Source organism: Ursus arctos, unplaced genomic scaffold, assembly GCF_023065955.2.
Source record: "Ursus arctos isolate Adak ecotype North America unplaced genomic scaffold, UrsArc2.0 scaffold_21, whole genome shotgun sequence".
Classification (NCBI taxonomy): domain Eukaryota; kingdom Metazoa; phylum Chordata; class Mammalia; order Carnivora; family Ursidae; genus Ursus; species Ursus arctos.
The window spans coordinates 5011068-5032194 of record NW_026622886.1 but is presented as its reverse complement, the minus strand read 5'-3'; the positions used below and the strand labels follow the sequence as shown (position 1 = coordinate 5032194).

The following is a 21127-nucleotide window of genomic DNA, read 5'->3' as shown; positions in this document are numbered from 1 at the left end:
CCTGCAGCTGGCACGAGGCTCCCGCAGCTCAGCGAGCATCCAGCAGGGGAGCGAGGTGCCAGCCTTTGTTGGCAGTACCCTCAGCCTCAGGAGCATTCTCTGGGGGGTGGGGCAGGAGCCGGGATGGGACCCACTCACCAACACCCCATCTACCCTCACTCCCTCCTCTCGACCACTAGGCTTTCTTATACAAACAGGGGAGAGCGAGAGGAACACAGAGGCCACAGAGGCCCGGGGCTGGTTCCTGGCAGCAGGGCCAATTCTGCCCCAGGGAAAGTGTCTGGCCCCAGCTTTTTGGGATCTCTTAGCATTTCTTTGTCCACAATGGTGGGTCCCAGTAACCAATTCTGGGGCAACCGGAAATGCCCCCTCCGTGGCTCCTTGGTTGTTTTTGTAGGTTTCCCTTGTGGCCCACGTGACACGAGATCAGCAGCTCGGCATTGCTGGCGCCTATAGAAATGCCTGACACACTGTAGGTCCTCGGTAACCACTGTCCGAAAGAATGACTCAGCAGGAAGACTGCTGGCTACTGGGAGCTCACAAAGAGAAATGACCAGAAGAGGAAGGGGCTGGACGGGGCCTGACGGGGTGACGCCATGTGCCACCTCCCACCGTGCCTTCACCTGTTAGCTTAATTCTCATGGTGACCTTGAGGGGCAGCCTAGCCATCACCCTTTGCAGATGGAAAGACCTCCACCTGCTTCAGGCCAGGCCAAGCTGGGGGAAAGTGAGGGGCAGGGGAGGAGGCCGAGGGGCAGCGGCTGTGAGCAGGACTCTGGTGTCCACGATCCTGGCTCTGCCACCCCTCGGCTCAGTAACTGGATTTTCTGACTCCGGTTCCTCGTTTGTAGAAGCGGGATGGTAAGGCTACATTGTAAGGATTGAATCCACTAATATAGGTCACGTGCTTAGTTCAGGCAGAGACCCGGCAGGTCATAAACAGCACCCAGAGTAATTTTCACGATCATCACGATCACTGGGACAGACCCAGGTCTGTCGACCCCGAAGCCGGTGCTCTGCATGAAGCCCCCCACCCCCAGGAAGCGGGAGGGGCGGTGCCTGACAGCGGACGAGGGGGAAGCCCTCGGGGGCACCGGAGCCGAAAGCATCCGAGGCCCCCAGCAACGGTGACAGGTGGCCTTCTGTGCCAGACCGCGACCCACAGCCCAGATCTAACAGGCACTGAGGAACCTCTGTGGGTCTTTAATCAGGGGAGTGAAACGATGAAAGTGAGGTTTTAGGAAGATTAATCTGGCAGCAGGCATGGGGTGGAAAGAGTCAAGCTAAGTGCAAAGAATTACGACTGCCGCCCGGCTCCGAGAGGCGGGTCCTTAAAGGAAAGTGGCCTGGTTCTCGGCTCCCTGGGCACTCAGGGTTCCCAGCAGCTGGCAGGGGCTGGGCGCCCTACTCAGGAAGAGCCCCCGAGGGGGCCGGCAGAGGGCACTGTTTGGTCAGTGACAGTGGCCACTGCAAGGGAGCTCTGGTGTCTGGACAGAACAGGCAGCAGAGCCGAATCCACTAGAAGGAGGCAGCCGTGGGCCCCTCAGCTGTGGGGCCAGTTCTGGGCTGAGCATTCCACTGTGGGCCGTGCTGTTGGTGCAGGCCCTTGAAGGCGGGCAGGACCACCCGCTCTGACAGGTGTCGGGCCACCAAGGTTCTGCGCGCCGCCCCGGGACTGGCACCCAAAGGGTAGGACGGAAGCAGGGCCGCCCCGGCCAAGAATGGAAGGAGCGGCTGCTCCTACATCTCATTTTATTTAAAGCTGTCAGGACATATTGGAAGTTGCCGAGCCAATGCCAGCTTCTCTCCTCCCCGAGGAGCCGGAGTCCCTGGCGGATCCCCAGCGGCGCCGTTGCGAGGTGCTGCCGACCCCGGGCCCTCACACTAGCGCGTGGAAAACCTCCACTTTCTCCCGGTACAGGTGGTGGAACTGCTTGGCCAGGCAGTGGAAGGGGGCTTCGTAGTTTTCCATCTCCTTCTGTAGAGACAAGGCGAAGAAGTCGGCGGTGTTACAGCCTCATCAGGACAGGGAGCTGGCGCGCAGTCACGCTCCCCTCGCATCAGGTGCCCCCCATGCTTGGCCTCCTCTCGCCCCCACGCCGGCGGGGCTGGCTCCTAGCACGCCCTTGTTACAAGGAGGAAACTGAGACACGGACAGGTTAAGTAACTTGCCCGAAGCCTCACACCTGTTCATGGTGGAGCAGGGTCTGCACCTAGATGTTTCTACAGAGCCAGTACTTTCAGCCACGTTCACCCCCTGTGTGACGGGGTGCTAAAGTGAGACTCTCCTCGCTTAGTTTTCACTGGGGCCCTCAAAGGCCAAAGCAAAATAACAGATGGCAAGGACTCCCCCCACCCCCCGCCGCCTGCCCCACTCCAGAGGGAGGGCCAGATGGGATGGGCCCACCCTCACCTGGAGTTGGGCAGAGCTGTGGCACTGACCCCTGCAGTGCCTCTCCCTCACTTCGAGCTCAGTGGGAAGCTTCGGGAGAAAGCCCAAGGCCCAAGGGCCCATGCCAGTGCTGGAGCCAGGCCTGGGAAAAATCGAGGTCAGCCCGGGGGCTGGCTGTGTTGGCGACCAAGCCAGGAGAGGACTGCAGCAGCACTGCCCTGGGCCGGCGGCGGGCCGAGCAGGAGAGCCGGCCTGGAGCCGCCCTAAAGGGACTCCGCAGGGATGGGCTCCAGGAGGGGGATGGGCCCCAACAAGAACCAAGGGCCAGGAACTAAGGCTGCAGGAGGGGTGATGAGGGGTCACCCATGAGCTTCGGGAAGCTGCAGGTGGGAGGGTTCTGCCAATGCGCCAGGGATGGGGCATCACCGAAGTGCTCCCAGGGCACCAGCCAAGCCGCCTGAGTGCCCTCTTCTGCAGGTGGCAGGCTGGGGGGAGGGGCAGGGGCAGGACCACCGGCCTGGCCCTGCTTCCCACAGCAGGTGTGGGAGGGGGCACTGACCGGAAGTGGTGAGGCACCCAGCACTGTGCATTTTCATAACTGAGATGAGTATTTTGTGACTAAAGGTGCCCAAAGGACATCCTGTTCTGAGACATTAGACAAGTTCTAGAACTGGCCCCAGATGTCTACAGAGCGGGAAGAATCGGCCTCACAGGGTGAGCATGGCCAAGCTCTAGGGGAAGGAAGACGGTAGCCTCTCAGCTTAGCTATTGTTCTCTCACTGTGTGTGCACGTGTGTATTTTTTTTTTTTTACGAAATACGTTGGCAGAAGAAAGAACCCGCTACTTTGAAGACAGAGGCTCAAGCTATGTATGCACGAGAACCCGTCTTCAAACAGTCCTTGGCAGCTAGCAAAAGCACAGCCTTGACAAGAGGCAACGATATACCCCCAACAAAAGGGAAGGATTTCCCAAGTTATCGAGCTCAGTGCCCTCGCTTTGCAGGTGAGCAGTCTGCAGCCCAGGGGTGCAGCTGGGGCGTGTGGAGCTCCCCAACGGGAGAAGAGCAGCCTTTCCACCCTGCCAGCCGGGGAGACAGAAACGCACGACGGAAGCCAGTGCTCACAGGGAACGTTACCTGGACTTTGTCACAAGGGAAATCCCAAGGCGGACGGGACAAGTTAGCCAAGAGCAGAAACAGAAGTGGCACTGCTGAGGAACCAGGGGACAGCGTAGAGCCGACACGAGCACCTGCACTAAGTGCGCGGCTGCCCGCCACCAGCCCCGTCGGACAGAAGAGAACTAGCTCGGTCACGTCAAGGCACGTTTGGTTGTACAGAACATAATGTCCTGGGCAATGCCAGCGTCCGCAGTAAAACGTTACACCGGGAGCACCTGGGTGGCTCAGTCGGTTGGGCATCTGACTCTTGATTTCCGCTCAGGTCGTGATCTCAGTGTTGTGGGACTGAGCCCTGTGTCAGGGCTGGGCATGCTGGGCGTGAAGCCTGCTTAAGATTCTCTCTCTCCCTCTGCCCGTTTCCTCCTCCCTCTCTGAAAAAGAATGTTACACCAGTTGAAAGCAGAGTTAAGTAACGAGCAGACAGAGAATGAGGCCTGTATTGGACACACACGAGGATTTCCAAATGAATTTGAAAGCTCCTGAAAGCAAGATCTGGGGAGAATGCAACATAAAAAGTAAAGAATTCAGAGGAGATGAGCCTTTATATATGCCACGGAGCATTCCCGAAGTAGCAGATGTAAACTGAACCATTTTCTGAAAGCATTAGGAGGGTTTGCCGGTGACAGGAATCCTTTCGTTAAATGACTAATCATAATCTCACTGACACACTATACAGTACATCTGCTTTGTGTGAAAAGATCCTTAGGACAGGCTCTCAGACTAGTGCTCAACTGGCCTAGAATTCTGCCCCTGAGAGTCCCAAAATTGGTTCTGTGGGAGGCCAGAGCTCCTTCTAGAAGGTTCTCAAGCTCAGACAGGCATTCTAGTCCTGGTTTGGCTGCTCATAGGCTGGGCAACCAGGGAGAGCCACACAAACTTTCTGAGTCTGCTCATCAGCTGTAAGACAGGGATAGCACTGGGTGTCTTGTAGGCTGCTAGAAGCTTCAGCAGATAAATGTGTACAGATACCTAGCACACAGCAGACACTCAACAAAGGTCAGTTCCCTTCCCTCACCCTGCTGCAAGAGGAGTCCTCCCCACAGATCCTTCTTGAACCTGCTTGTGTTTAATATTGTCCTATAGTGATGAACTTTTTAAAAACTTCCTTTAAAAAATCTTTAATTTTTTGGTCTGCAAATGCCAAATATCAAGAGATGTTAGAAAGTCTAAGGGGGGGGGGCAGCGCCTGGGTGGCTCAGACAGTTAAATGTCTGACTCCTGATTTCGGCTCAGGTCATGATCTCAGGGATCGAGCACCCCCATTGGGCTCCCCATTGGGCTCTGCGCTCAGTGTGGAGTCTGCTTGGGATTCTCTCTCTCCCTCTTCCTTTGGCCCTCCCACCATTCATGCTCTTTCTCTCTCTAAAATAAATAAAATCTTAAAATTTTAAGTCCAGGAGGAACTACAAAAAAACCCAAATAGCCAAAGCAATCCTGAGAACACAGTTGGAGGCATCACACATCCTGATTTCAAACTATATTATAAAGCCATAGTCATCAAAACAGAATGGTCCTGGCATAAAAACAGACACAAAAACCAATGGAACAGAATTGAGAGCCTAGAAATAAACCCCTGCCTACACGGGCAACTAGTATTTGACAAGGGAGCTAAGAATACTCAGTGGAGAAAAGCTAACCTCTTTAATAAATAATGTTGGGAAAACCAGATATTCCCGTGCACGAGAACGAAACTGGACCCCTATTTTACACCATTCATAAAAATGAACAGAATGGAGTCAAGATTTGAACTTGAGACCTGAAACCATAAAACTCCTAGAAGAAAACACTGGGAAAAAGCTCTTGGACAGGGAACTTGGCAATGATTTTATGGCCATAACAGCAAAGCACAAGCAACAGAAGCAAGAATCAATACATGGGACTACATCAAACTAAAAAGTTTCTGCACAGCAAAAGAAACCATCAACAAAATGAAAAGGCAACCCATGGAATGGGAGAAAATATCTGCAAACCACACATCTGAGAAGGGGTTAATATCTAAAATAGGTAAGGAACTCGGGAAACTCCACAGCAAAAACATCGATAATCTGATTTTAAAAATGGGCAGAGGAGCAAATGGACATTTTTCCAAAAAGGATATTCAGGTGACCACCAGGCCAGTGAAAAGGTGCCCGACACCACTCATCAGCAGGGAAATGCAAATCAAAACCACAGTGAGATACCACCTCACACCTGTTAGGACGTCCATTACCCCAAAGATAAGAGATACCAAGTGTCGGGAGGACGTGGAGAAAAAGGAATCTTTGTGTACCGTCGAATGCAAGCTGGTGCAGCCATTGTGGAAAACCGTCTAGAGGTGCCTCAAAGTGTTAAAAATAGAGCTACGATATCATCTAGCAATTCCACATCTGGATAAATACCCAAAGGAAATGAAATCGCTACCTTGAAGAGACACCCGCACCCCCATGTTCACTGCAGCATTATTCGCAACAGCCAAGACATAGAAACAACCCAAGTGTCCATCGACGGATGAATTAAAGAAACTGTGGTATGCATATGGACATAATGGAATAGGATTCAGCCACGAAAAGGAGGGCGTCCTGCTCTTTGTGACGACGTGGATGACCCTTGACGGCGTTACGCTCGGGGAAACAAGGCAGCCAGAGAAAGACAAATACCGCATCTTCTCACTTACACGTGGAGTCTAAAAACACTCGAAGTCATAGAAACACAAAGCAGACTGGTGGCTGCCAGGGGTGGTAGGCGGACACGGTGAAGGTGCATCGAAGGGTACCAAGGGCCAGTCTGAAGACGAGTTAAGTTCAGGAGATGCAGTGAAAAGCCAAGAGAGAAGGTCAGACGACCACGTAGGTCCCTCCTGGTCTGCGGGACGGTGGCCGCCGCGTGCAGTCTGGAAGGCGGAGCCGGGCGCTAGGTGTCAAGGCTTGGCCATGTCTCAGGCAGCGTCAGGTTCTATTTCCTTTTTAATTACAGCTTTCTTAACCGAGCTGCCAGTGGTGCTTCTGTTAGCATCAACTCGGGGGAACCAGCGCCCAGGGTCACGGTACTGCCTGTGAGGGGACTAGTTAACTTACACAGTTAATACCAAGTGCTTAACTGAGCCTCCTCCGGCATAATTTACACCACCCGTTTTGACGGCGTAGCAACAAACACCCACGCTGTTGAAGCGCGCATTCCAGTGGCCTGTGATGACTAATGTGTTGGGGGTGGGCGGTAATTTCTGAGCTCCATCAAGAGTTCTGGGGACTACAGGATACTGGGCTGGGGAGGCAGTTTCACAAATGTGAATGGAGGCAGAGGGAGTAGGAAAATGTGGCTTGATGTGGGTAGCCCAGTGTACGGTTGGCTCAGAGGCGCACTGCGTACAAGACGAGAAGCCGTCTATCCCGTAAAAGCTTGCTAGTGTGAACTTCATTAGTTTAGCACCTGTGATCATCGGGCCACAGGCAAGAGGGACATCTATCTTTGTAGAATCTAGGAATACAAAACTTTTAAAGTAACAATGGTATAAAGAAGATTGGTGGGGGGATGGTCCTACTTCAAAAGCAAACATTTACTGAGTGTTCACTATGCACCAGACTTGGTGCTGATGTTCTCCTATTCACCATCTCACCGAATTCTCACATTTATCACTCAATGAGGAATAGATTTCCTTATTCCCATTTTACAGGTGAGGAGACTGAGGCACCAGCAGGCTGACGAACTCGCTAAGGGTTCCAGAGCTAGTTCTGCAGTCAGAGCGTTGGCCTCTACCTGCTACACTTTCCCAAGAAAGCACGCCACTCTGGGGGATTTAAAAAGTTCACATCCACACAGCAACTGAACAGCAACATTTGCCAGGTTTTGTAAATGCGACAACAGAAGTGTCTGCAGCTTGAGTGGAAAACCGCCTCCAGGCTCTTTCTTAACTAGCCCACTGACTCTTTCGGACAGCCAAAGAATCAGGCCCGGGGGGCCAAGAGGCCAGGAGTGAGGTCCAAGTGACAACCATGGGTGTTTCTGGCCGTGCGGGGCTTGGCAAGTCTCCCCACCAACCCCGCGGAGGGGCACTGCTGCCAGCACCTTGGCCCCTGCTGGCTGAAATCAATGCTTCTGTGTCGCTCCTGCAGGGGGCGAGTTGTCACTTTACTCCCTTCTGGAAAGTCTGAAAGGAGCATGTCCGATTGGTGCACCCTGGCTGCAGGGAGGCTGGGACCGAAAAGTTCTCGAACAGAGGAAGGAGGGTTCCCCAGTGCTGGACAGCCAGAATTATGAGACAGTGCGCTGAAGGTGCCAGTAGCAAGTCCTGCTGGCTGTCCCCTTTCACAAGGGCTCCTGCTGACTCTGTAAGGAGGGTACTTCGTGGCCTGGCGTCACCCTGGGGCTGCGGCAAGGTGGGACAGGGAGCCAGGGATCATACTCCCGGCTCGACTCTTCAGTAGTCATGTGACCCTGGGCAAGTCACTTCGCCTTCTCAACACGGAAATGGGGATTACGGAACCAGCGCCCAGGGTCACGGTACTGCCTGTGAGGACCCGTGAGATAATGCTCCAATGGCACGTGACCCACGCTATCTCACGCAAATGCCAAGGGTCACTATCATCGAACCCCATGCACTTGTATTCGTCATTAACTGAGATACAACTATGTCGGGGCTGGCTGGCTGATCTGCTTTTCTGTAAGGGCACGAGTGACTCTGCTCTATCGAGAAGCGTCTTGGACTAAGAAATGTACACATCGGTTCCAAATGAGACTCTGCATATGGTGGGAGAAGAACCCGATGCCTGTGAGGTCACGTGAAAGACCACTTCCAGCAGAGGCCCACTCCAGACTTGGCTCTGGAGTGAGTGCAGCTACTTACCACGGATGTTTCAAAACATTCCAGGCCTTGGCCCAGGGCCCACTCCCGGGCCTGAGCCGAATCCACCGCTCGTCTGCCGGCCAGGTCTGTCTTGTTCCCCACTAACACACCTACTCGAAAGAAAGAAAGAACCAGAGCGTTGCATTTAACTGTGGCAGCCCGGGAGGACCGCTGGACAAGGAAATGGGCAAGCACACTAATTTTGAGGGGTTCAAAACACTGTCGGGGAAAGGCTGCCCGACTCTAGGTGCTGACCATGGCAGGGTGGGGGGGGAAGCGAGGCTCTAGGGCTTCCTCTCCCCTAGGCCGCAGGAGAGCTGGAGGGCTTTGCTTTTCACACACGGCTTTTGCTCGGCCCTTTTTGCAGACTCCACGCGGATCTGTCTGCCCTGTCACCTTCAGGCTGCAAGGCGAGGGCCAAATTTATGTGAGCGTTTGCGATAATTCCTAGCACATGGAGCAAACGTTAAAAATGGTCATTAATACTAATCTAAGGACTGGGCTCAGAGTCAGGGACTCAGAGGTAATTTAGAGCCGTTCCCAGCTGCATCAGCTGCAGCTAATTTCTGAGCCCGTCTCTGGAGATCGCTTTCCCTGGTCTCTAATGAGGGGAATTTGTTGATCTCACATAGGGATGAAAAATAAACTGATTTAAAGCATTCAGAAGTGACAATAGGACTTGAATGTTTACTTGTGCCCCACATACAGGAGAAAATGAGGAATCCATCCCTGGGGCTAGCTTTCAGAAATAAACCCTCATTCATACCACAGCGCCGCCCCCATATTATTCTCGAGTCTCCTCTCCACGACCCTGCAGGGGGAAGGGGGACCGCGGGAGTCATCATGCCCATTTTACAGACTCCCAGAGCTGTGTGTGGTAACTCACTGAGGTTTCCGTGGCTGCTACGAGGCAGTCACTGTACAATGCAGGCCGCCATACTCTAAGCCGGGGGCACCCACCCCTCTTTTATATCGGTAGCCACCTCTGCAATGACCTTGCGCGCGTGCACTCGAGGGACAGATGCCGCCGGAAGTCCCACAGACGGCAGCTCCTACCTGGGAGGGAGGTGCCTGGAATCTGTGACCGAGCCTTCTCCAGCCACTTGCTGCAGTTGGCGAAGGACTGCTCGTTGGTCACGTCATAGACGAGACACAAGACGTTGGGGCTCTCCCACTGTGCCAGAGGGGCAGGACGAGCACGTCAGTAACAGCGCAAGCGATTTCTAGGCTGGCCTCCCGAGGGAAGCGACGGCGGGTGGGGGGAGATGAAGAACTGTAATGGGGATGGGGGTCCGAACCCTGAGCCCACCCACAGGAGGAAACGATTCACCCACAGGAACCAACAGGAGGGCTGGGCTGGCGGCGAGGGCAGGGGCTCACCTCTGCGCCAGGCTGCTGGCTGGGCAGCGTTCTGTGCGCGGTTGAGAAACCTTCCAACTTTGCAGGGTTGGTTCCCAATATCCCTACTGAGCTCGGAGACGGTACCTGACTTGCCCAGATCAGACATGCTTTAAGGACTGGGATAGGACTGAGGCTTTTTTCTACCCAGAAATGCTCTTGCCTGGCTCTGGTTTCATTCATTCATTCTCTGTTGCATTCCTCTCAAGGGCTCACTCTTAACGCCAGTTATTACGTTTTGCTGCTTTGCAGGCCTAAAAGAGCACCCTCTCTTCCATTAGCCAGCCCCTGGAAGCTTGTTTGCTGGCATCTTCTTAATCAAGGCTGGCTTTTCAAAATGCAAAGAGCACTTTCTGTGTCTCCTGCAGTGTATCAGCCCTAATCCAGACCAGACCGACAACTGGACAGGGCTCGCTGTCCCGATTAAGAAGGAGGGCTACGCTCTCGGGGCCTGTGGCCTTCGGGGGCTGCTTAGAGTCCCAGGACGTCCTGCTGCTTGGCACAAGGCCACAGGACAGCCCTGCTCAGGCTGGATGCTTGTCCCAGTGCACGAGGCTCTTGCCATGCCCCAGTCTCTGGGGACCCCCCCGTCCTGCACAATCACAGCCTGGTTTATTTCTGATGTGTCAGTAACCTCCCAGGGTGTGGGGAGGAATCCTTTTTCCTCCAGTTGTCCTTGGAAGGCCAGTCCAGGATTGGCTCTGGAGGGCTCCCTGTACCCCAAGGCTATGCTGCTGCTTCGATCGAACTGATGAACAGCCCCCCCCGCCCCCCCACATTCACTCTGCAGACTAACTCAAGAACTCTTGCTAGAGCCACAGTGACCTCCCCTTTGTGCATGCAGGGGACACCCCCTTCCTCTAGGCCTTCGTTAGGGGACCCAGGAGAAGCCGGGGATCAAGCCGGAGCCAGGGCAGGAGCCCAGCGTCAGGCTGGCTGGAGGCAGGGTGTGAGCTGACCGGTACTGCTCTGACTTGCCCAGACACGTCCTCGCTTCTGCCCCAGTGAGAGGCCGTGCACACAGCAGGCGCATTGTAAGCATCACAGACGGATGTGGGAAGCCAAGCCCATGAGGAATGACTGTCATTAGATCTATTTCTCTTAGACAACAAAAAAGGGGCAGAAAACAGTTTCTATTAAAATGTAGCCGTTCTTGGAAAGGCAGGGGAGGGCTCTGGAGAGCTCAAACCTTCTAATTAGCTCACTGGCCCAGATTAGCGGAACTGTTACCTTGGAAGGCACAGCGAGCTAGATCCTGTGAGGAAGGCTGGGTGGGCCAGAGAAGCCCCTGGTGGCAGCAGGTGCAGGTCCCAGAGCAACCCCCCCCCACCCCTGCCGCGAGGTCCAGGGGGTGAGAGGGGAAGGCGAGCCTTCCTACGGGGCCTCCAGGGTGCCCCCTAGAGGGGAAGGGAATGTTTGCTTCCGTCCTAGGAGGTTGGGGAGTGCTGACTGCGCACCATGGGAGGGAGCTGGCGAAATAAGGGGGGCCCAGAGCACTGCGGGGACTGAGTCAGAGCTAGGGGGAGGGGGAATCACGTGCATGAGCCAGTCCTCCTGGCCAAGGGGCCGTGAGTCCCGAGGCTGGGAGGACTGCTCCTGCACGAATTCTGCCATGATAGCTTCTCTTGGCAGCCAGACTGCAGTGACACTTCTGGGAGAGCATCGAAGGGGGAAATGTTTTGGTGGAAGGTGGTGGTTAGGAAAAAGATCGCACGTTACTTGCCAATTTATCCAGCATTTCAGAAAACAGCTCCTTGCCGGCGGAGTCAAAAATGAAGAGTTCCTAGAACCAGAAAGGCACGTCCCGAGAAAGTCTCCACGCAGGGAAATCGCTGGCCACGAATCCCCGAGGTGACACTCGGCTCCCTGCAGACCTGTCTTAGTGGTGAGATACACCCATTTCCGCAGAGCCTCTCTCTCTTCCCCGGGGGCTCGAGGAAGATGATGGGGGACAGGAACGATCTTGAGAGCCCGAGACAGGCAGCGCAACGGTTTCCCACACCAACTAGCACTTTGTGTGCGGCGCTCACCTCTCCTAACCCCGAGTGCAAAAATACCAGGAACAAGCTGACTTCCCACCTGGCAGAACAGAATGCTAAACAGGCTGACAAGTGCTCTGGTTTCCAAAAGGTCATTCTGCACTTTGTTAACCAAATTGATTTTCAAATCTTAAAACAATTCTTTTCAAAGCAGGTCACTGAGTAGGCCTGGAGAAGGCGTTTAAAGTAGGACAGCCTGCCATCCTTCCCCGACGGCGGAGGTGGGATTTGGACAGAGGGCCCAGGGTGACCCTTCCTGCCCCTCGACCCAGCGTCGGGGCCAGCCCATGCGAGGGCCCCTCCCCGAGGCTCTGCTCTGGGAAGTCTCCCCCGGGCACTGGGTGCCCCCTGGCTGGCTCCTGACCCCGGCACACGCTGTCTGAAGGTCAGTCCTGTAATCTGCGTCGCACGCCGATCATCTGCGCTCATTTTACCCCTTCTCCGTGCGTCAGGGGGTGCTCAAAGTTGTGTTTTCTCATGGACCTCCTTAAGAAAGTGGTGATTCTTCAACCTTCTCTCCAGGACAGTACTACAAACATAATGCCTTGCAATTCAATTTCCAGAGTTACGGATTGCAAAAAAGGGACCCGGGTTAAGAACCCTGATACTACACCAGTTTTGGGAGGACGGGGCCCATATCCCTGTCTTCCTACTCCCTCTTCTTCAGCCTGGGTCAGTGACTCTTCCCAAGTGCTCAGACAAGCCTAGGCCAAGTCCTTGTACCCCATCCCTCTTAGGGAGGATGACACTGGTCACGGAGACTCTGGGCTCAGCGGGAGGAGCACTGAGCTCTCTTGGGTCAAGGGCACCACTTACCACACTGTCCCCTGTGTCCGGAACCGGCACTGTCTTCACCACCAAGTCTACCCCTGTCGTCTGCGGAGGAAAACCGAGAATATGCGTGTCAGAAGGTCCCGAGAGGCTCGTTACAGGACACGATGAACATCCAACGCCCAGGAGGCATGGGGCAGTGTTCCGGACTTGGTGCAGAAGTCAGGCAGGACCGACGGGCCTCGTGCAACTCCCTGCCCACGAGGGGCGGACCATGGGGACCAAGCCGACCGCCCAGTCTGTTGCACAGACAGCCTAATGCCCTGCGGCTTATGGAAAAATGCCCTCCACATGGCCATTCAAACAGCTTCTCATCGGACTTCTTAGGGCTTCTTAAGGAATTCCGAAAAGTCACTCCCTCGGGGTTAGGGGACGACCGCTTCTCTTTAAGCCTCGGCCAGCCCACAACTCCCACATCTCACCAGGGTGTAGTTCTTCTGGAAATGGGCCCCGTCGCTGCGGAACATCTGTGCCAGGGCGGTCTTGCCCACTGCTGGGTCTCCTGTGAGGTCAGAGGAGAAGAAAATCATCATTGCCATCCTGATCTGACTGGAGAATCTCCCACTCCAGAACGCTAGTTAGAAACCAGAAACTTCAATGGCTTTTCAGAGAAAATGTACTTGATTCTCCTGGGGACTTACGAGGTGGCTGACGGGGCCACGGGTCCAGGAGAGCAATCTTCAAAGCCCAGTCGCGTTTCTTCAAGGGTAATCCTTTCATCCAAAAGAACTGACCCAGAAGGTAACAGAGCTTAAGGGGGGCTTTCGAGCACTAGAAACAGAACTCACATCTGCCACTGAGCACACCCCTGGGGAAAAACTCTCACTTTCAAACTTGAATTTACTTTGAAGTCTTGAAGGTAAACGGGTATGACCCGGCTCAGTCTTATGGGTCTCACCTACCTAAAGGAACCAATTCGAGTTTAGAACTTCCATACTTGGGGCCCTGCACGCTTCTGTTACGACAGGGGGGTGGAAGTTGGGGGGGGGGTTTCTGTATTTACAGGAAGCAAGAGACCAGGTGCTAAATTCATCAACCTGAAATCCATTTCCAAGTGATTGTTTCCACGCCCGCCTCCCTGTGCCCGAGACCACGGCAGATCCGTCTTCCCAGGGGCCTCTCCACGTCTGTCCGCCACGGCTGCCGTGTCCTCCAGGCTCGCCTTATACCTACTGAGGTTTATCCCCCGGCCTTCCTTCAGGAGTCCACAGCCCCATAAACTGCTGTCTCCAAACTAAAGGTTTACGGCATAGTTTCAGTCTGAGATCGGGACCTTTCCCGACTGTCGGGAGCGATTTAATCTGGAGGTCCTCCCCCTGCCCCCCAGGGTGCTGCAGGCTCTCCCTGTCCACCCTAATCCCTCTCTGTGCACCGCCGCCCCCCCCCCCCCATGGCTCTGCTCGGCCTCCTGGGACTCCACACTGTTCTCATTTGCGAGATCTTCTGGGCCAGGAGTCTTGCACAGATGCTCATCAGAACACCTGTTTTCTGCACTCTCACCCCTGGCTCTTGAGTGAAACCGCCACTGCACGGGCGGGCCTCTGACTTGTAGCCTCCGCTGTGATCGCCTCACCTTCGATGTTTACGGTCGGCTCCCACGCGCCTCTGCACTTGACTTCTCCACAGCCTGCTGCTCTGCTCACTTCTCAGTTTTGACTTTTCCCACCTATAATTTTCTCTTGCGAGACAATTACTTGACTACTTGTGGCATTTCATTTCCTGTGAACTCCTCCAGGATTGAGTGAGCTAGTCAGTCTTGCTTTTCTATTTACCACCATGACTTGGAAGGGAATCATTCATGCGATTCCCTCCTTCCCAGCCCCCACCCCCTATCGTGGCCGTCATTAATCTCATTTGGCGGACGAAGAGTCCGAGGCTCAGAGAAAGCTGGGTAACTGGCCCAGAATTCCAACATCTTACTCTACCGGCCAGACCCCACTCCTCTCCTAGAGCTCGGGGACACTCCTGACCCATTTCTGACACCGCTCCTACGGGCCCGCATCACCGCAGCCTTGCCTGCCATCAGGGGCAACCGCGGGCTGGACTGTGGCCGGGTACCCATCCATCTCCGAACAAACAGAGCGTATCACATTCCTTCTTACACTCTGACTGCATCCACCCTCCTGACTCGTTTTGCTTCTGAATCCAGTTGGAAATTGGCTCTTCCTGCTCGTGAAATTCCCCACAGATTTATTTGTTCTAGTTAATTTCATAAATCTTTCTTCCGACTGTCAGTCAGAGTCACCCACACTTATGGAAAGCCTCGTGTGTCGGCTGAGGAGGGATCCAGCACAGGGAAGGGAAATAACTGATAAACACATTTGCAGAGCAACACGATGACAAGTGCAAAGGCAAATAGCACAAGCTGAGAACCAAGGCGTCTGAGGGAGTGTTGAGGAAAGAAACGAAGGAGCAGTTTCATCAGCGAGGCCCACTTCCCTGGGGAGAGGCTGAGCCCGGGGTGACGGCGGGGAGGGGCACTGCTGGACAGAGACAGTGACGCCTGCAAAGGCATGACGCAAGGTCACCTGTGATCTCCTAATCGCCAAGTCCAAGGGCTTTTTCTCAGTTCTCATGCTCCTTGACGTCCCTGAAGGATGAGTCGGCCTAAAGCAGCCCCCTCCTTCCCCGTGGCCCTGGTGTCCTCGCATGGGTCTGGTTCTCCCACCTCCTGCCCTCTGAAACGTGGGCACTCCTGTGGGACTGTCCTCTGCCCTCTGCTCGCAGTTGCTCTGTCCTGTTTACTCTCTTTCCCCTGTCACCTCTCGGGTCAGGATCTCTCTCCACACTTTGTATCTCCGACAACCTATGGATGTTTCTGCTACAATGCTGGGCCTTCACCCGATCTGTTTGTCCACAGCCAGGCTTGTGTCGCACCCCCAGGTCCCAAGTGGTCTTGCTCATCCATCTCACTGGTTCTGTTCACATCACCATTGGCCCCTGCCTCCCAGCTGTACCCAGTCACCTCTGACCACGTCTCCCCGCCTCCTCCCATGCCCTTCGCTCTCTCCTCGCCCCTGATGTCCTTTGCTGGGTCTCAAGCCTGCGTGGCCTTTGTTGTCATTGCTGACACTGCTGACGCTGCCTTGCGATGCAGGAGCAAGGACTCTGCAAACATGCATCCCCTTTGCCAGGGGCTTCCTGTCCGGCTCTGCCACTGCGAGTTCTAGAGAAAGACTGGCGGCTGGGAGAGGGGATGGGCTTTCCCCTTTCCCACCTGCCCGCTGTGTCTCTTAGCAGTACCCTGGCAATGGCCTTCAACCCAGCAGTAGGTAGTAACTTCTCTCCAGTTTGTTTGGGGTTTTTTGTACTCCCAGACCAGCCTTATTACTCCCCCTCAGAGATGCCAGCATTGGGGGGCAGTGCCCCCTTCTCAGAGATCTGCATCTTGACTCCCCAGGGCCCTCCTAAGCTTCTGATGTCCCTTCGTCCTTCCAGGCCTCCAGTACCTGTCTGGCGGACATCCGCATGGAATCTCACCGGTGCGGTGCCTAATGTAGCTTCTGCTTTTTTGCCTGGACCCCGATTCTGTAGCACTGGTAACAAGAGTGGCCTCAAAACCCAGACCCTTAGGATGGTCCAGAATGGATCTGGTCATGTCTTGCCTGAACACGGGGTCCAGCTCCCTACCAGTGGGGAATGGGACCTAGCGATCCGTAGCATCGCGTGGTGGGTCACTGAATTCTTGAGGTCCCATCCCAGCAGAGCTGTGCCCCCTCCTCGGGAATCTGGATCCCAGCTCTGTGGGGCTCTTCCTCAGGCCTCTGACAACCCAACCTCTATCTACCACTGTGTCATCTCAATGTTTTCTTCTTGCTTTTCCATTTCTCCAACCCCCGTTGAACCAATTCCGTATAATAAAATGCCTAATGCATTTTCTGTTTTCTTCGCCGGGTCTTGCCTGAAGGGCTCCCCACCTGTCCCTCTGTGCTTTTCATTTTTCTTTGTTCTACCCACCCTGTCGGGACTTATAGATGGACCTTTCCGAGATAGTGTTTGATCCTGTCACGCTCTCATGAAGAAGATTCCTTCTACTGTGTACCCCTCTCTACTGTCAACCCCGAATCCACCTCCAATTCGCTCTCCAACTATTAGTCCCTTATGTCGAATCTGGCCCTACACTCCTACTCTCTTGATCTCTGAGAATCCCTCAAGGGCAACTTCCTTCCAGGTCTCCCCGCTCAAGTCCAAAGGCTCTGCCTGGCGAGGCTCCGTGGGTCCTTCTGCCACAGCCTCTGAAGGCCGTCCCTCCCTCTTGCCTTTACCTGTGAGGCTCACCGCTGGTAGCATGAGCCTTGATGTCAGAGCCACCTTCTGGCAAGGCACTATTATCATCCCAACTGCCATCAGGGGGCAGTACATAGTATTTAGGGCACACACCCCAGCTCCCCACTTACTAGCTATGTGACCTTGGGTCCTCAGTCTCCCTCTGGGCCTCAGCTGCCGCTTCTGCAAAATGGGAATAATAGCACCTATCTCGTAGAATTGTTAGGAGGATTTAATGAGCTAATATGTGCAGCACCTGATATTTCTGAAGTTATATTTAAGTGATTGTTAAGGAAATAAAACAGATAAATGCCAAGAGTGTAGTCCCTCCTCGTCTGAGCGAGAACAACTGGTAGCTATGCCTCGAGGTAGTTCTCCAGTATCTGGCACGCAAAGGGCATTCGATTCGTGTTTGTTGGGTTATAAATTATTCTGCACGTCTCAGCACTGCCACGAGTGTGGGGGCTGGCCTGGTTCATCCCTGTATTCCCACTGTACCTTGCATGGTCACTCACACATAGCAGGTGCTCAGTAAATATCTATTGAATGAATGAGCACTTGAATTGAATATCAGGTCCCTCAGTGACCAGTTATAAGAGAGAAACAAGGACAGATAAACTCAATTTAAATAGCAGGCCTGGGAAGAGAAAGAAAAAATAAAACCAGTGAGGGGGGTGTATGCGGTGTGGAAAACGAGAATTTGGTGGGTGGTGGTGGTGAGACCCGATTCATTATACTGAGCTCTTTTTGGTTTCTGGAAACTTCTAAGAGGAAATGCCCTCAAGGCCCTGAAAGGAGGCTGTAGTCGAGGACTAGACCGGATTTCAAAAATCACTTACTCAGGCAGTAGCTGAAATCAGGTGAAACAGTGCCTGAGAGAGTGGGTGTAAAGAGGGCAAAGAGTCTAGACTTGAGGCTTGAGAACAGTAGAGCTGAGGGCTAAAAACAAAGCCCTGGAACTCAGATCATCTGGGTCTGGATGCCAGCTCTGCTGCAGCCAGCTGTGTGATCCAGGGCAAGCGTCTTAACCTCTCTGGGCCTAAGGTGCCCCATCTGTAAATGAGGATGACAGTAATACCGGTCCCACAGAGTTCTTGTGAGGATTCACTGAGATACCTGTGTTTAGGGTTCTTGTACAGTGTCGGCACATAGAAGGTGGTCAGTAAGTCCCATGATGGGAGTTGAATTAAAAAAGAAATAAGAGATAGAGCAGTTAGAGAAGCCCACATAAAAAAAATGTACATCTTCAGAAAATAAAAACGTTCTCACCTCATCTGCAAGGAAACTGAGGCTCAGAGAAGTCTGTGTCCAAGATGACACAGCCAATCAGAGAAACAGCCAGAATTACTTTTGTTACACAACACTGCCTCCCCTGGTGGTCTGGAAACTAGAGACCTCTCTCGGGAACCATTATTTTTTTGCTCCGGTATGATCTGAGTTACTATTGTCAGTCATCTTTCTGGGTGACTCTTTTATTTGCAAATTAGAAAAGCCATTAAAAATACCATCAATGTCAGTCTGGAAGAGAGGAGTCCAAAACGGCATCTCTTTTCCTCTATATAGCTTCTTACCATTTCTTTCCTGAGCTGGGCAGGGAACTCTGGAGAGATCGTGGGGTTCGACGGTAACACAAGTGAAGAGTTTTGGTGTTGGGCAGGTCTGGGGACTGGAATCCTGCCTATGACTTTCCTTCGCTGGGGGTGGGGGTGGGGTGACCTTGGGCAAGAGCCCTGACCTCTCAGTGCCTCAGTAAGAGCAGAGTAATACAGCACTTACCCCAGTGTGCTACGGTGAGGGGACTGAGTGAAGTACCCGTGCCTGGCAGGCACTTAAGGCTCAGTAAAGTACATCTGTGTTCAGGGGCCCCAGGTCAAAATCCAGGCAAATATTTTCCTAAATGAGCAGACACACAAAGGGAACACCACAAATGTGGACGCCACGTTGTCATTCATTCCACACATAGTTATTGAGTATCTCTTGGGTTCCAGATAATGTTCAGGATGCTTGAGACATAGGAGTCAACAAAACGAAGATTCCTGCCTTTGGGGGATTCAACATTCATGTCCTCCTGAGTGTGAGGCGGCACAGAAAGTCTGGCTCTTAAACACAACACGCAAGGGCCTGTTGCAAACTCTGGTCAACTGTGTATTACTCTCTCCAATCCCTGTTATCAGAATGGGTGGGGTCAGGGAAAAAAAATCCCACAAGTCTTTACTTGTGGGATACAGCACATGGTTTAGATGAAACACTTAAACACATAAGGTGTGTTTAGCCTGATTTTTTTTTTTTTTTTTTTTTACCGTCTACTCCTCCTGAACACAGCTCAAGAACTGGCGAAGGTGGTCTCAGAGTGTGACAGAGTGGGGAAAATAGCTGGAGCTACAGATTGTGCTCTGGAAGATAATTCTCTCCACCTAATGGAATTTACTCTATTAGTAATTACATTAACTCGCTTTTGGAAGAGAAAAACAGAGAAAGAGGGTAGGCAATTTAGGTGAACAAAAGCTCTCAATAACTTACGAAGTCTCTGGACTCCGGAGACTGTAAATTTCAAACTCACCTGCCAGGATGCATTTGGCCGCCAGCTTCACCATGGTAACCAACCACCTCCGCGGACCAGACTGGGGAAGAGCGGCTGCTAGAGGCGTTGGGTGCCCTGCCTGGGAAGGGAGGTGGGGAAGGGAGATGCTCAAGGGGCCTGTGGCCGCGGTGTGGACAGGGACAACAGGGCCCGGACCTCTGGGCTGGGCTGGGCTGGGGGCGGCTATCGGGCGCTAGGGTTGGAGCAGGGGCGCGGAGGAGCGCCAGATGGGGCTCAGCTCAATGCCTCAGAAGGCGGCCTCGGAGGTGCGAGAGGCGCGACGCGGCTCCCGTTCCCAGCCCAGCCCCGGCAGTGGGGACCAGCAAATGCAACCTGCAGCCTGCAACCCCAACCCAAACACAGAGCCAGAGGCGCTCCCGCTCACCCACCGCCCGCCTGCCCCGCCTCCTCCTCCTCCTCGCTGACCCACGATTGGCTGCCAACAAAAGCTCCCACCCCGAAGGGTCTCGGAGGCCAGTGGGAGGAGGGGACGGGGCTAGCAGCCCTCCCCTGACGGACAATTCTTAGTGGTATTTGCTCCTCAAGCTCATCCCGCTTGACGAATGGTTACAGGAGATGTCAATCATTACCACTCCCGCCCTGCGCCGCCGGAAAGTTAGCGGAAATAGAGCGCCAAATTCCGTAGCCAGAAGCGGTGATAAAAGAAGCTTTCTGATTGGCCAGAGGTTGGCTTGGACCATCTGCAGGAGGAAGGGGGAATCGCCGCTTCCCCCCGCCCTTCCGGAAGTGAGTTCGTCCACGAGGGGCAGGTCGGGCGCGCGGGAGTTTGCAGCGGCGCCTGCGCAGTAACGAGGCCGCAGCTGCCCAAGCGGAGCTGTGAGCAGGTTAGACTTCATAGAGGTTCTTGTCGCTCCAGTTCACGGGTACCTGCGAGCAAGGCTGTGTGATGCATCAAGAAATCCGGTTCTTGCCCCACATCCCGCAGGGAAGTCCGATTTTTAAAAGCCCAACGATATTCTGCGCTGTAAAATCTGAAATTTGAACGTGTGTATAGTAATGTCTGTGAACAAGAGGGAGAGAGCAAGTAAACTTGGCGAGCGTTGCTCTTGGGGATGTGAAGTCCTACTTTCCGCTGAGCCCACTTCCTCGCCTGTACAATGGAGAACGTGTGACCCCCCCTACTGAATGAAAGCGGGCCTCCCTCGCCTTGCGCGTTGCTCAGGGAGGCTGCACCCACCTCCGCAGACTTCCCGGGGAGGCCCCTCTTGCTGGGCGGTCAAGAAACCAGGCTGAAATCACTGCCGACTTCCCTCACCCCGAACCTCTTCGCTCATCTTTGAAGATGGGCCCCCAGAATCCGCCTCTGGGGTTGTCCTGAGGAGTAGAAGAGGGGAAGGACGTAGGGGCCCCGGGGCACAGTAGGTGCTCGACCGTGATTGTCGCATGGATGAAAGAGAAGAAATTTATCTGGACAGATTTGGCTCATCACCATCACGGTGATGACATCATGGCCAGATGCGCCCCCGCGGTCATTCCTGCTGGCCCCCCTGGGGTGGCTGGCGCTGAGAGGAAAAGGCGGCCGCTGGCCGAAGGTGCCTGTGCCCGGGATTCCCATCGCCAACCGCTCTGTCACCAGGCACTTCTCTCGGCTGCTCTGTGACT

At 54.0% G+C, this 21127-nt stretch overlaps 1 protein-coding gene across 3 annotated transcripts; it reads right to left on the bottom strand.

Moving 5' to 3' along the window:
- Window positions 1-1735: 1735 nt before the first annotated feature.
- IFT27 (intraflagellar transport 27) lies at window positions 1736-20045 on the bottom strand. Of its 3 annotated transcripts, none has more exons than XM_057316171.1 (9): window positions 19961-20045; window positions 19484-19583; window positions 13080-13159; window positions 12643-12702; window positions 11511-11570; window positions 9770-9874; window positions 9446-9563; window positions 8390-8499; window positions 1736-1978 (listed from the first exon to the last, which is right to left on the bottom strand). In XM_057316171.1, exons 2-9 carry the CDS (start codon window positions 19515-19517, stop codon window positions 1880-1882), a joined length of 666 nt encoding a protein of 221 aa, XP_057172154.1. In that variant the 5' UTR covers window positions 19518-19583; window positions 19961-20045; the 3' UTR covers window positions 1736-1879. The 3 variants fall into 3 exon arrangements, with proteins under 3 accessions (XP_057172154.1, XP_057172156.1, XP_057172155.1); XM_057316173.1 differs by having other exon boundaries at window positions 19931-20033; XM_057316172.1 differs by lacking the exons at window positions 9770-9874; window positions 19961-20045 and having other exon boundaries at window positions 19484-19916.
- Window positions 20046-21127: the final 1082 nt, after the last annotated feature.

Bases quoted from the DNA above. Each gene is read 5' to 3' on its own strand.
- IFT27 (XM_057316171.1), bottom strand. From the start codon at position 19,517: ATGGTGAAGCTGGCGGCCAAATGCATCCTGGCAG. The intron at 13,160-19,483 runs GTGAGTTTGAAA...CTGACCTCACAG, and splicing joins GGCCAAATGCATCCTGGCAG to GAGACCCAGCAGTGGGCAAG. The intron at 12,703-13,079 runs GTGAGATGTGGG...TTTCCTCCGCAG, and splicing joins TCCAGAAGAACTACACCCTG to ACGACAGGGGTAGACTTGGT.